Consider the following 14915-nt stretch of genomic DNA (forward strand, 5'->3'; position numbering starts at 1 on the left):
TTTTCTTTGGATGGGTCAGGAATAGGGCCAACTAGCTCTTTTTGAGAAAAACTGTTATTAATCATTAAATTTTGAGACTAGATTTTCAAAACGTTCTGACTGGGTATCAATTTCAAGACCAATTTTTCTCAAAATTTAAATGGTGTCAGAGTCAGCATAGCATAAGATTATGAGCATGTGCCCTGTACTCAGAATGACCTGAATTTGAGTTATATTTCTGGAGATAAGAAAAATTGCAGAATATCTCTTAGTTGCAGTTTTCTCATCTATAACACATTTCCTGATGTAGAGAGTTTAGTGGTTATAAAGCAGTTAGCACACATAATAGGTATACAGTATACATTGACTATAATTGGGGACTGTTATAGCTGAAAGATGTTATTAAACATTCAAAGAAAAATGTTATTAAACATTTCAAAGTAAGCTGGACATTTGGTAGGAGATCATCAAACACCATTCCTCTATCTAGAACTTCTATTTAGTTAGCTGTATCTATGAATTTCGTATTTTTAAAAGACTCTAATGTGGGTATATGTGTATTTACTGTGTTACCAATTATGGTATCAGTGGTATGCTAATTGATTTTCATGTTAGTTACTAAGAAATCAATGTCTTTGCCAAAAATACAAGAATTTTAAGGGTATAGTAATAGCATATTTAACATTACAAGTTGCAGTATAGATTACTCTAAATTTAAGGTATAAGGCATTTATTATTATTTATATATTTCTGTGGGAAAAGGCAAGCTTTTGTTGCTTAGAAAAATGTGTAGAAAATTTAAATGACACTAAATTTTAGTTACATTTATAGTTATTCTAAAAATTCATGTTTTAACGTAGAGTTCTTTCTTGAGAGCCAAATTTTTTTTTTCACTCATATAAACTGTTGTTAAACAAAGACCGTGTTGCAAACGGTAGTCTACTACATGGAAAGAATATAGAGACAGAATCACAAGGAAGACTATATTAATGTTGAACACATGCGTGGGTTGAGTAAAGTGTTTACATCTTTCTCAAGCATTGGCTCACTGCTATCTTCTGTATGAGGAGATTTGTGTTCAGAAAAGTGATTAAAAGGAAAAATATCTTCAAATATTCAAGGCAGCAAAGATCCTCCACAAGCCTATGTAGTAACCAACAATCCAGCTTGGCGGAGATTTGTTTTTATTATAAGTACTCTAGGCTCGAGCTGACATTGTTCGTTTGCTTTTCTTTCCCTTGATTTTATACTTCTCTCATAAGCTTGCAACAAAGCAATATTCTGCAACTGCTCTTCCCCTAGAACTTGTTTTGCTCACTTAAAGGCACAGTACTTTCAGATGAAATAATTTTTATGTTACAAGGTTGATAGCAGACAGCATAATCATAGCTTATCTCAATTTATGATTTGTTCTTAAGCAAATTTCATCTCAGTCATACTTGCCTTGTCGAATTCCCAAAGGGAAACTACACCATGCCTCTCTGGAGTGCTAGTTACAATTTCTTTGTGAGATGCTGTCTTTGTTGACCCGCATCTTTTAATGGTGTCTGTAGATTTTGGTAGCTGGCAAGCTTCCTAAAACACAAAAGGAATTACTGTACTTAAGATACTTAAATTTGATTAGCCTAGAACTCAGAGAAAGATGAGGAGCAGGAAAGGAGGCAGCCCGATGTTAGAAAATTGAACTTGAGAATGCATATGTACACAGTGAAGTTTCAGGTAGAGACATTTTAATTGGAGTTCCTTTTGTGCACTTAACATTGAAGCATTTCCTATGTCTTTTAGAACTCTTAAAAGCGTAGCATAGAACTGTGACATCATATTTTATTGTGTGGATATGCCATAATTTATATAAGAATTTAAAATTTTTTAACACTTTTTCTTCTTAGGTTTTTTTTTTGCTATAAAATTATCATATAGAACCATACTATTGAGTGGTCAGAATAAAAATTCTTCTGGTACAATTAAAAATGTTTGTTTGTTCTCTTATTTTACTGTTTATTAATTTCTAAAATACTTTATAAACATTAATGGTATGTGGAATTATTGAGCAGGAAAGAGTCCTTATATAACAGATAAGAAAGTTAGGCCCTCTGAGATTACTCAAAGCCCCTAAATCATACTGTGAGTGAGGTCCAGAATCTTGAGATTTATGGCTTCCAGTGTAGGATTTTTTTTCTTTCATGTTACACTGTTTGCAAAATAGACAGGTGTTAATAAGAATAAATATGAATATAGGGCTGAAAGAAATAGGTAAGTCAAGAGAGAAAAGTTAACTGTAGGAAGAAACAATGATGAACATGTTTTAGACAGACTGTATTTGCGGTGCCATAGCCACCTCACTGAAGATGCCCCAGGAGACTGCAAGAAAGCCAAGTGTTTCAGGGTCTGCTCTGTAGCCAGACAAGCCTTACCATCTCATGGTGGTGTAATGCTGGACTAATTATTAACTTCTGGACCTCAGTTTCCTCATTTGTAAATTAGGGATAATAACATCATGGGGTTGTAGGGAGGATTAAAAGAGTTAATACATATAAAGCTGTTAGACCAGTGTCTGGCATGCAGTAATCATTCAGTGTACTTCAAATATCACAATTGGAGATGGAGGGGGTTGTTTTCCAGGGAGAAATATAGGCTATTGATCATTAAAAATGAGCTTTTTTCATCCATATGTTACAAGTGCCACAAACTGATATTTGCAGTCAAAGGACCAATCTTTTATAACCTAACAAGTAATTATCTTGCACGATAGAATTGCCTAACTCTATTCTGTGTCTATTCAAAGTAGTGGCTAAGCCTGGGGATTGAGTTAGTCAGATGGTACTATTTATTTGCTTTTTTTTTCTGTGGAAAACAAACAAACATTATATGAATACAGTCAGATTAGCTAAGTAGGTTTAGGAATGTTTTGGATAAAGATCAGACATAGAATCAATTCAGTGTTTATTGGGGATTGCTGCTATGTAGGTCAAACAGCTTTACAGAAAATAACCTAATAAATCAGTGTATTATATCAGAGAACCCCACAAATTTATTCTGTGGTCAGAGGGTAAGAGAGTAGGTAACATTGGTACTATTACTACAAATGAACTGCCAGGGCTGGTGTGGACATAACTTCCATAAAGGAAGGACAGAGAACACACAGCTTTATCGAATTCACATAGCACTTATTTGCCTTTAACAACCCATGAGTTTTATGTTGCTTTCCCTAGTATTGCACAGTCTCTTGAAGGGCAGAGTCATCAATTTCTTTGGTATTCCCCTGAGAGCCAGCACAGTCCAGGGCACCAGGAAATACTAGTGACTGGCTGAAGGAATGTGTGTATTTATAAATATTATAATCTTAATTTTAATAGACTCAAAAATTAGCTAGGAAACCTAGTTTGTTTTACATCATAGTTTCCTAGTAAGTTTCTTTTCTGGTTCTTGAATTTATTATATTAGTTTTTCTGATTAGTTTATTTTAATTAAACATTTTTGTGATCATTAAAATAATGTTTGTAAACAATGGAAAATATGGAAATATATAAGGAAGAAAATAAAACACCCAAATGGTGTTTTAAGACTGCATTATAGGACTTCCCTGGTGGCACAGTGGTTAAGAATCCGCCTGCCAATGCAGGGGACACAGGTTCGAGCCCTGGTCCAGGAAGATCCCACATGCTGCGGAGCAGCTAAGCCCATGCACCACAACTACTGAGCCTGTGCTCTAGAGCCTGCAAGCCAGAACTATGGAGCCCGCGTGCCACAACTACTGAAGGCCGCACGCCTAGAGACCATGCTCTGCAACAAGAGGAGCCACCGCAATGAGAAGCCCGCGCACCGCAACGGAGTAGCCCCCACGTGCTGCAACTAGAGAAAAGCCCACGTGCAGCAAGGAAGACCCAATGCAGCCAAATATTTAAAAAAAAAAAAAAAAAAGACTGCATTATAACATAGATGACTTTCCCCAGAGTCACTGTTTGGGGCTTCTGCGCTCCCATCCTGTGTCCTCCCTTAAGGAAGGGACACAGTTCAGAGGCAGTTAATCAGGCCTTTTGCTTTTTCCTAGGACCTCTATCACATAATCTTTAACATATTTGAAATACAATATATTTCAGTTACTCTGTCCAGCCCATCTCAAGTCACTCCCAACTAACGAATATTTTAGGCTTGGTTTGTTATTTTTTTCTGGGGAATAAAAAGGCTTTAGTTTGTAAACTTTTAGCCTAAATATTTAATGAAAATGATATTAAGGATATGTAAGAATGCATTCTTATTGTTTTAATTTGACCATTGTAAGGTTGAGCATCTTACCGTATGGTCAGCGGCCATGGGCATTTCTTCTTCTGTAAATAGCCTGTTCCTCTCCTTTGCCCTGTTTTTTTAAAATTTATTTATTTATTTATTTATTTTTGGCTGTGTTGGGTCTTCGTTTCTGTGCGAGGGCTTTCTCTAGTTGCGGCGAGCGGGGGCCACTCTTCATCGCGGTGCGCGGGCCTCTCACTATCGCAGCCTCTCTTGTTGCGGAGCACAGGCTCCAGATGCGCAGGCTCAGTAGCTGTGGCTCACGGGCCTAGTTGCTCCGCGGCATGTGGGATCTTCCCAGACCAGGGCTCGAACCCGTGTCCCCTGCATTAGCAGGCAGATTCTCAACCACTGGGTCACCAGGGAAGCCCCCTGCCCTGTTTTTTTATGTTGGTCATTTTGTCTTTCATTATGATAATAATAAGTTATTATTTATTTCTAGGAGTGTTTTTTTTCTTTGATTGTGGTTACATTTTACAAATATATCCTCCAGTTTGTTTGCCTTTTGACTGATTATGGTGTATTTTGCTATACAGTAGTTCAAATTTATATGTGATTAAATTTAACTTTTTTAGTCTTTGTTTTCTGACTTCTGGGTGTTTTTTTTTTTTTTTTATCTTGCGCAGGAAATTCTCTTATTACCAAGGTTATAAGAACTATGTTCTTATTATTTCATTATATTAACTTTTTAGCCATCTTCCTTCCTTCCTCCTTCCCTCCCCTCCCCTCCCCTCCCCTCCCTTCCCCTTCCATTCCCTTCCCTTCCCTTCCCTTCCCTTCCCTTCCCTTCCCTTCCCTTCCCTTCCCTTCCCTTCCCTTCCCTTCCCTTCCCTTCGCTTTAGGTCTTTAAACCATCTGGAGTTTATTTTTTGTTTCTGTTATGAGTTTAGGATCAAATTTTGTATTCTCTCATATTGGTCCCTGGTTTTCTTATAGCACCTAATCTTGGCTCAATGAATTATACCCACTGAAATTTTCTTTAACAGATCTTTTTCTTTCCTAGCATTTATCCCAGGGCAAAGATCCAAGAAGGCTGTTAATCTGCCTTTCTCCAAAGCTTTCCTATCTGGCTTCCCCATGACCTGCATTAGTCATCCTGTCTCCTCCTCCTCTGTTCTCCAACTTTCAGTGTTCTCTAAATCAGTTTCCATATTTGCTTTCATTAATCTCTTTCCTCTAGAGCGAGGGTCAACAAACTTTTTCTGTAAAGGGCCGGATAGTGAGTATTTTAGACTTTCCAACTACTCAGCTGAGCTTTTGTGTAGTGCAAAAGCAGCCACAGACAATAAGTTGGGAAACAGTGTGCCTTTGTTCCAATAAAACCTTATTTCTGGACAGTAAAATTTGAATTACATATATAAAAATCATATTCTTGTTTTGGTTGTAAATTCTTAAGATAGTTATAATGTTATAAGAAAAGGGCAACTTAAATAATGGGGAATAGATGCAGAATCATTGAAAAATAAACTGCAAGTATAAATGCTCTAGTCTAAAAATTAAAAGGCTAAAAGGGGCTGAAGATGCAATTTCTGAAGTCATTAACCATTTTGGTAGGCAATCGTGATCTTCTTCATTTAAATCTGGGGTTCTAGAAGATGGTGTCACATTGAATTGTGGGAGAAGTAAATTTAGTCAAATAAATTTAAGTGAAGAGATATTTGGCCATGAGTAACAGAGAACTGAAGATAACAGTGGATTAAACAAGACAAGAGTTTACTTCTCTCTCAAGAGACCAGAGATAGCTCAAGGCTAGTATGGTGGTTCCACAGTCATCAGGGCCCCAGGCTCGCTCTTGCTTGCAGTTCTTTCATTCTCAGTGTGGCACCTAATGGACCAAGATAGCTTCTCAAGCTCCAGCCATCACCTCTGCCTAACAGTCAGCAGGAAGGAGGAAGTGGGACAAGGATACTTCCTGGAAGTGATACCTGACACTTTTACCTAAATGTTATTGGTCAAAACTTAGTCATATAAAATGAGTACAGAGCTTCAATTTGGGATGATTAAAAAGTTCTGGAGATGGATGCTAGTAATAGTTGCACAACAAGGTGAATGTACTTAGTGCCACTGAATTGTACACTTAAAAATGGTTAAAGTGGTAAATTTTATGTTATGCATATTTTAAAACAAACAAACAAACAAACAAACAAACTTCACTGTAAGGAAGGGAGGGTGGGAAATGTGGTCTTTATTCTGGATAGCCATTGTCCTCCTAAAACTCTGAGGTTCCATTACTAATGAAGAAAAGGGGAGTAAATATTGGAGAATAACTAGCAGTCTTGGAAAGATTTGTGATAGCTGAAAATATAAAGATCAACAAACAAGCAAGCAAAAAAGAAATAGAGCAAGTCATGTGTGACCTATGGAGTGAATTGATAAGGGAAATTATGAATTAATCATAATTTTACCTTTGCCGGGGGCAAAAGAAAAAAGTCAGACCAACCTTTGGTCTGACTTATGTTCTTATGTTTGTTCAGCGGCATTGCCAAAGCATGGAATCAGGCATATTTTGGGGAAGGATCTGGCCCAGTAATGTTGGATGAAGTACGCTGCACTGGGAATGAGCTTTCTATTGAGCAGTGTCCAAAGAGTTCCTGGGGAGAGCATAATTGTGGCCATAAAGAAGATGCTGGAGTGTCCTGTACCCCTCTAACAGGTAAGAGCTTCACCCCATTAATCTTAACCAACTCTTGCCCCCAGCACCATTTGGGCTTACCTTCCCTTCTCCTCAATCTAGCTGATATTACTAAATGAGCTTACAAATAAAGCCCCCAAATAAAACTTAAAAAAAAAGTAATACAAATGATATATTAAAATGCTATCTCCTTATTCATAGATATTTCTGAATTTTTCAGTTGCAAGCTATACAGTCCTATAAAGCTAGGTCAGAAAATATGATCTTGTTGCAATATATAGTACCCAATAGTCAAAATCAGTGTGCAATGATAAATTTCGTGTGTTAGGTATTATAATTCTATATTTAGTCCATTCATATATTAACCTATCTTGATTCTAGGAATGTGTTTGTAGCTGGTAAAACCATATTGACGGGATTGTTGATTAAAGCACACTATTAAAGAACCAAGTTACCTTTGCTGTGCTCAATATTCAGACTATTCCAAATCACAGCATGCTTGTCAAGATATGTCTTGTGTTGCAAGAAGGACATTTCTGAGTGCAAATGAGTGTATGTGTATGTACTTATATGTTTGGGGGGAAGAAGAGGGAAATGGAGAGGCAAGAGAAGTTGGGTCATCACAAATCTGTTTTTTCTATAGTAAAAAGAGCTTGAAGAAAAAAATTGGGGGCTTTAATCTTTCTTTAAAAAAATCAAATGAAACACTTCTTAGGGACTGTGAAATGCTGAAGTTCTATTTTTATTTACATAGTTCTATACACACTGTTGTTTTTATTAGAATAACACATTTATACACAATAGAAATATAAAATTTTACACCAGATTGTAAGCCAGAGCACTTCATTCTCTTGACCCTCCATTTTTTTCCTCTTCAAATGAGGATAGTCTTGTAATGTTGCTGAGATGGTCAAATGAGATAATAGATGTAACAGTGCTTTGCAGACAGTGAAGTTTTACATTTGTAAGTGATTCTGTTGCTAGGAGACCTTCATTTACTTTAAAAGATCCCAGAAAGTCATGAGAAGTATGACTTTTACCCAAGATTATTTATGTTTCATTTGGTGGGGGGGTGTTTGGATTATTTTGGATGGAAATAGCTTTTTAATATACTTTTTTGGGAATAAATTTATTGTGTATCTGCTTAGAAGCTTTTTATGGAATTCTCTGGGAATTAATTATTCATTGAATTCACAAGATTCAAATTCAGATTTGTATTATTGATAAAAGAACAAAGGGAAAACATGAACCCCAGTTTTGTAACTTATGAATGCCTAAGGAATAATAAATGCCTTGACATGATAGATCACTCTTTAACCAGAATAGCTTTTTCTGTCTCCATATTGCAATATTTTTTCATTCATGGTTAAATTTTTGAACTATTTCCGAGTTACTATTTTTTTTAACTTTTTACATTTAAATGACTAATACTGCTCATACTTAAGGAGATTGAAGCCTTAGGAAATTTCCCAAATATTACTTAATCTGGAAAAATCTAAATAACTACTTTGGAGTTATATCAGAATATGTTTTTCTACTTAGAAATAGGAGTACAAATAAAAAGGAAAGACTATTTTGTTAGGACAGATATGTGTTATGACTTTTACTCCAGAAACAATCCAGTGACCTCAGGTCATTGAGCACAGTTCTAATGGAAGTTTAACGAAAGGCCTAGAGAGAGATCTGAGTAGGGTGATATTTCTCGTGCAATTAAAATGTTGTTCTACCTTTTTTGATAATTATTTGCTTAGTCTCTATGTCTCCTTCTTGTCACAGATGGGGTCATCAGACTTGCAGGTGGTAAAGGCAACCATGAGGGTCGCCTGGAGGTGTATTACAGGGGACAGTGGGGCACTGTCTGTGATGACGGCTGGACTGAGCTGAATACATATGTGGTTTGCCGACAGCTGGGATTTAAGTAAGATCCATTGACAGGAGGCAGCTAAATGCCAAGTTATATTTTTAAGAGTCTCATTTTGTAATCCTTACTTGTAATTTCTATAATACTAAAAATATATGTTCACAATCATTATCTACCTATCCTACCTACCTTCCTACCTACCTTATCTACCTTCTCTATATGGAAATTCAACAACAAAGAAACCAATAACATTTTCTTTGATGATGAGTAACCATATCTTGCTGTTTATCTCATTTGCCTTTCCTGCCACCACCCCTCTTCTTTTTTTTATAAATTTATTTATTTATTTGGCTGCATTGGGTCTTCGTTGCTGAGCGTGGGCTTTTCTCTAGTTGAAGTGAGCGGGGGCTACTCTTTGTTGCGGGGCGCGGGCTTCTCATTGCTGTGGCTTCTCTTGTTGCAGAACACAGGCTCTAGGCACGTGGGCTTCAGTGGTTGTGGCACGCGGGCTCAGCAGTTGTGGCTCGCGGGCTTAGTTGCTCCGCGGCATGTGGGATCTTCCCGGACCAGGGCTCGAACCCGTGTCCCCTGCACTGGCAGGTGGATTCTTAACCACTGCGCCACCAGGGAAGTCCCACCCCTCTTCTTGAATAATGGAGCCATGGATGACTTTTAGGTCTCATTGTGTCTGTTCAAGTAAGGCTGTATGCTTTGAATGTTCAGTTTTATTCTGATGCTTCACTACTATTGGATGTTGTTAGTACTGACACCACTGTATCTAAAATTGCAGAGAAGTCCCGTGTCAAATGCTTTGGTATTACATTATTTCCTTTCTCAGAATGTGATGATAATTATCACTTTTATTTGAGAAAAACAGCTTTCTTGTCATGAGATGACCTTTAGAACTCACCCTTGACCTCACTCTCTTAAAAACTGAGTATCACGCTTTGGGTGATATATTTCATGTCACACACATAATGCATTCCAGAGTAAAGACTTAAGTTGGTTGAAGTAACTGCAAATGATGCCTTTGAGCTAATATCTGAATGAAACCCATGAATGCCCATTCTTTCTTGTTTTCCATATTTCTATGTCATGCTTGAAATAATTGTCTCATGCTTGAAAAAATGAGCAAAATTATTTCATTTCAGCTTGAGATAGAGCTAATTGCAAATATTTATTAAACCTTAAAAATATGCTTTCATTCAAGCTAGGTATGACCATGTTTAAACATATATTTTTAAGTTTGTAAAAGTAATATAAAATTTTAAAGTTTGGAAAATAAAGAAAATAAAAAACTACCCCTAATTTTTCCATTCTTACACCATCATTATTATAACTTGCGTGTATAACTTTATAACAGCTCTAGTAGTAGATATGTAATTTTTCTATTCATGTTTTTTACTTTTATATTATTACACAGTCACAATTTTTAATAACATAATAACTATTGAATGTTCATACTATAATTTACTTAATACTTAGATTAGTTTAATTTTTCCTGTTATAAATAATGACATCATAAAGATATAGATGCATGTTATTGACTAATATTTTGAATTTTCATGGGCAGTGCAGTTATTATTATGTAATTGTCAGGTCAAGGGGTATGATATGCCAGCCAAATAAATATTGTTGTTTAATTAATAAGAATTACTTAAAAATATCATTTCATCTGAGTAAATCTCTGTTAGTCTGAGAACTGTATCCTGTTTTCACAAACTTAGAAAGATTCAAAAATACTATTATTTACTATTTTCGTATTTATCCTTATTAATTAAAACAATTGAGTGACTGATTTTTTTTCCATATTTTATTTATTTTGTTTCACAAATACATTCAGTTTTTCTTGCATATACAGAGTATCAGAACTTAATGGTTTTAAAAGTGTTCTCAATATTTGTTAAACGTTCTAAATGACTATGTTAGAAGGTAGAATAGGCATGTGCTACATTTACATTTTCGTTTATGGAGGAGTTTCTGAAAGAGAATACTCTTTTGGAATGAGAAAGAGGGTGAACTCTGGGTTTCTTCATACAAATGAAATCCTAAAGTAAAATGATCTCCTGCTGTCTGTTATATAGTTGATATGGACAGATGATAATCAGATTGATGCATTTTGTGGAAACATGGTATAAGTTGAAAGTGATAGCAATATGGGATTCGGGATAATTACTTTTCTATCTAAGATTTGATTAGTCAGCACAATAGAAGTCTTAGAATGACTCATTCAAAGTTGCATTGTTTTAATTTATTGAAATGTTTATCTTGTTAAATAAATTTAATAAATAAGTGCATGGTAAAACAATTAGGAAAATTCATGGGGAAACAATTAGGAAAATTCATCTTCCAAACAGAAAGATCTCTTCATATTCTTAGTACAGAAATAATAAAAACATTCAGTGATGGAAGTGACTGACATAAAATTTATGAGTAAGAGTTTAATTATATAGACCGAGAACTGAAAGACACTTCAAATATCTTTTAGCCCAGGAATTTCTGGAGGTTTGTTTGTATCCTACAGAACAAAAGAAAACAAAATTGAGGGGAGGATGAATGAAGGTAGAGACTGACTTAGTTACCAAGTTTTAATTTTGCAGATCTTTCCTATTTCTATTAATACATTTAGGATTTTTTGTAGTGCAGTGTTACAAATGAAGTCAATTAAAACACAAATATAATTTTTAAAAATCAGATTTATGTAACGTTATGAAAAGCTAAGAACATTGTCATTAATCTGATTTTGATGGGCTGAAATCCAAGTTTCATCATGGTTTGGAAATGGTGCTTGAGAAATCACTTTTTAATTTGGAAGAGAGGATCCCAAAGAGGCCTAGAGAAGCTAATGAAATCAAATGAGCTTTGATGGCTCTTGTGAGGCTGATATAAGACACACGTTCTTACTTTCTGGTCCACTGTGTTATTTCCATGGTCAGGAATTTGAGGTTTATCTCTTTGTCTGCATTCTCTCTGGTTGGTGGGTTAAATTGTAGACAAAACACAAGAATGGTTGGGAAAAAAAGATTAATTATCCACTAGTTAACCAAACATTGTTGGTTAACTAGTGGATTAGTTAACCAACATTGTTAAGATGATCAAAATATGTGATGGAGCGGAACACTGCTCTGAGAACTGAGTTCTCAAGACAGGAGAAAGAACAAATACTTACCCTCTGAAGTCATGCCGCTTAATTAGGTGGTTTGTTTTATGTTTTGTGGTTCCTTGAAACAGGAGACAAAAGTTCTATGCACAGTGTTTATTTTATTGCCACAGATATGGCAAACAAGCCTCTGCAAACCACTTTGAAGAAAGCACAGGGCCCATATGGTTGGATGATGTCAACTGCTCAGGAAAGGAAACCAGTTTCCTTCAGTGTTCTCGGAGACCCTGGGGAAGGCATGACTGCAGCCATCGGGAAGACGTTGCTATCTCCTGCTACCCTGGCAGGGATGGACACAGACTGTCTCTGGGTGAGGTCCTGCCACAGCTCTTGAGTATCCGTATTTCAGTAGCCACTGCACCTCTATCCACTGGTCTGGAATGTGAAGCATTTCTCATCTTTGGCTTTTTTTTTTTTGTCTGTTTCCCCAAATACTCTAATTTTTAGTAATTTGCATTCAGAGAAAAATAGTCTTTTGAGTCTTTCTGCCAATGTTATAAATTTCTACTCCTAATTTTTCTTTACCTGTAAGCCTAAATTTCTCATGTATCTGAAAGATGGATTAAAGAAGCCACAATGTCCATTCCCCAACTGATTAGTCACCTATTCTGCTTCTCATGTACCTTGAATTCTAATGAACTACTTGAGAAAGGATTAAAAATAAATCAGAACAAAACAATAGCTCTCTTTCCCACCTTCCATGATTTATTTCTTCTTTAGTCCTGAGGCCTTGTCAGTCATTGGTTACCAACCAGCCTTTGCTCTGTCCTAACCTAGATCTTTCAAGTTTCTCACTGGGCTCCTAGGTGGATTCATTGGCGTAAATAGCCCACCTATCTTTCTAAGATACCCTGTTACTAAAAATCCATTAGTGTCCTTTATTACTCCCTAGTTCCAAATTTCTTCAGACTTACGGTCGGATAAAAGGTACGTAGCTCATCTAACAATCTTAAATATTTGTAGATGAAGGTCCTTTTGTGAACAGAGAGCAAATAACTGTATATCCTTGACAGACTTAACATCCAACAAGGAGGGCAGAATAAATATGAATGAAAAATATAGAGGGACATATTCAAAAGACATGCCAGGACTCTACCATAGCTCTATTTGTATCTATACATGTATTTTTTGGTGCATAGATGTTAAAATAACTACAGGTGGTTCTTAAGTTTCACCTCAGGCTTGAATCAGCCCTTTTTGTATCCTCCTGTTTTAAGACTGTGAAGCTGGAATCTTCACATTATAAAATAATGGAACGTGTTGAATCCCGCAGTATTAACTGTTTTGTATACTTAAGTTTGTCGAAGTACGTGGTTGATTCCTCATTGTACTCTATCCTATGAGATCATAGTGACTCACTGCACTAATCTAGCATTATACCAGGTAGAAATACAGCCTTTTACCCCATCCCTTATGGGTCATATTTTCAATTTTGTTTCTTTCTGTTTGTTCTCTTCCCTTGCTCCTTTCTTCTTATAAAGGATTTATGATCCTCCCAGGATTATGTGATGAATGACTGCATGTGGTTGGGGGAGATAGAGCCTATTTGCTAGAACTGGATCCTCTTAGCCCCAGATAGCGGGTATTTGGATCATGGAGTGATATATTCAGGCACATTCCATCACTGTTCCAGGTGATGAAATATTATAAATACAAAATACTATAATCTGAGTTCTCTGAAGACCTGTGTGGTTAAATATACACATACAGTTAGGACATCTAATCCTTTCAGTTCCCCTAAAAATCTTTAATTTTCTAGGATTATAGATATATTTTTTAAAAATTTAAAAAGCTGAGGGTGATAATTATTAATAAAATATGGGATCATTATTATGAATTCTTTGGTCCTAATTTTTGTAATATGTCTATTAACTATTCATTTGTCCAAAGGACATTATATCTGAGCTAAATTATCCTTTTGGAATAGAATCAGATTACCATTTATTCATCCAAAGAGGTCATTACTTTCCCACTTATCAAAAAGGACTGCATAATGAAAAGAGAAGGAGATCATGGAATAGTGGTATAAACAACAGCATTTTAAAAACAATTGAGATTTTTTACTTCCTTGGCACTGTGATAAGAGCTGTTAGACTATTACAGTTTTCAACTATTTGAAGGGTAACTTGTGGACCTTAACTTTAAATGTGAATGAAACTTTTCTCAAAATTAGTAGTAGTTCAATAGACACTTTGTAATTTTGGGTGTGTGATAGATGGAATGCTCAAAAGCAATATTCTAGGTCAGTAAAAGTAATTTTAGTAAGAATGCAGTTAATGCCTATGTGAATTGGGGGAAATTTGTGGGATGGTCAATATGTAGATTTCTCATTTTAATACTGCTTTAATTCTAAAGTTTAGAGTATTAAATCTTAGCAGAGATTTCTTTCACAGTGAGAGTGTCTCTTACGCAAATAAAGTTTGACTTTTAATTTACATTTATGCTAGATTTTATCTTTTTTTCTAGGAAAAATATTTTCTTAAGATAATGTATTAAATCAGTGTTATAGGAAAATTGAAATAAAGAAAACTCTACTGTAATCAGAGTTTGAGGTATATAATTAAAGATGCTGTATACCCACAGGACTGTTTAGTTTTCCCAAGCATTTTATATTTATTTAAGACTTTAGAAATAAAACATGTATATTATTATTGCCATAACAGATAGAATTTAAGCGGTGGGGTGGTATTGATAGAATGGCTTCTGTCATTCAGTTTCCCTTCAGGCATTGAAAATCCAATGATTTTATAAAATGGATGGCTAAAATTAGGTTCAGAATATTGTATTATTATTTTTACAAAGTATGCAACTTAGGCTTTAAAAACACTTTATCATTTTTATTTTTATGGTATGTGAAAAGCTGCCCATAAAACAACTAGGGTGGAATGTGGAGGTCTAATTCCATGTACATATGATTTCTTAATTTTGCCCCAAAGATCTAAAAAATGTAAAAATTGAAAAATTTAAGAATTTCATCTGTTTAAATTTTTTCATTG

At 35.4% G+C, this 14915-nt stretch overlaps 1 protein-coding gene across 2 annotated transcripts in view; it reads left to right on the forward strand.

Annotated features, from left to right (window-relative positions):
* PRSS12 (serine protease 12) overlaps window positions 1-14915 on the forward strand; it is a 69962-nt gene that overhangs the window by 24751 nt on the left and 30296 nt on the right. For both annotated transcript variants that reach the window (XM_061191128.1, XM_061191129.1), the window contains exons 5-7: window positions 6741-6919; window positions 8675-8816; window positions 12033-12229. In XM_061191128.1, the coding sequence (XP_061047111.1) occupies window positions 6741-6919; window positions 8675-8816; window positions 12033-12229 (518 nt within the window). The remainder of the gene's footprint in view (window positions 1-6740; window positions 6920-8674; window positions 8817-12032; window positions 12230-14915) is intronic.

The sequence above is a fragment of the Eubalaena glacialis genome, chromosome 5 (assembly GCF_028564815.1).
Source record: "Eubalaena glacialis isolate mEubGla1 chromosome 5, mEubGla1.1.hap2.+ XY, whole genome shotgun sequence".
Lineage (NCBI taxonomy): Eukaryota > Metazoa > Chordata > Mammalia > Artiodactyla > Balaenidae > Eubalaena > Eubalaena glacialis.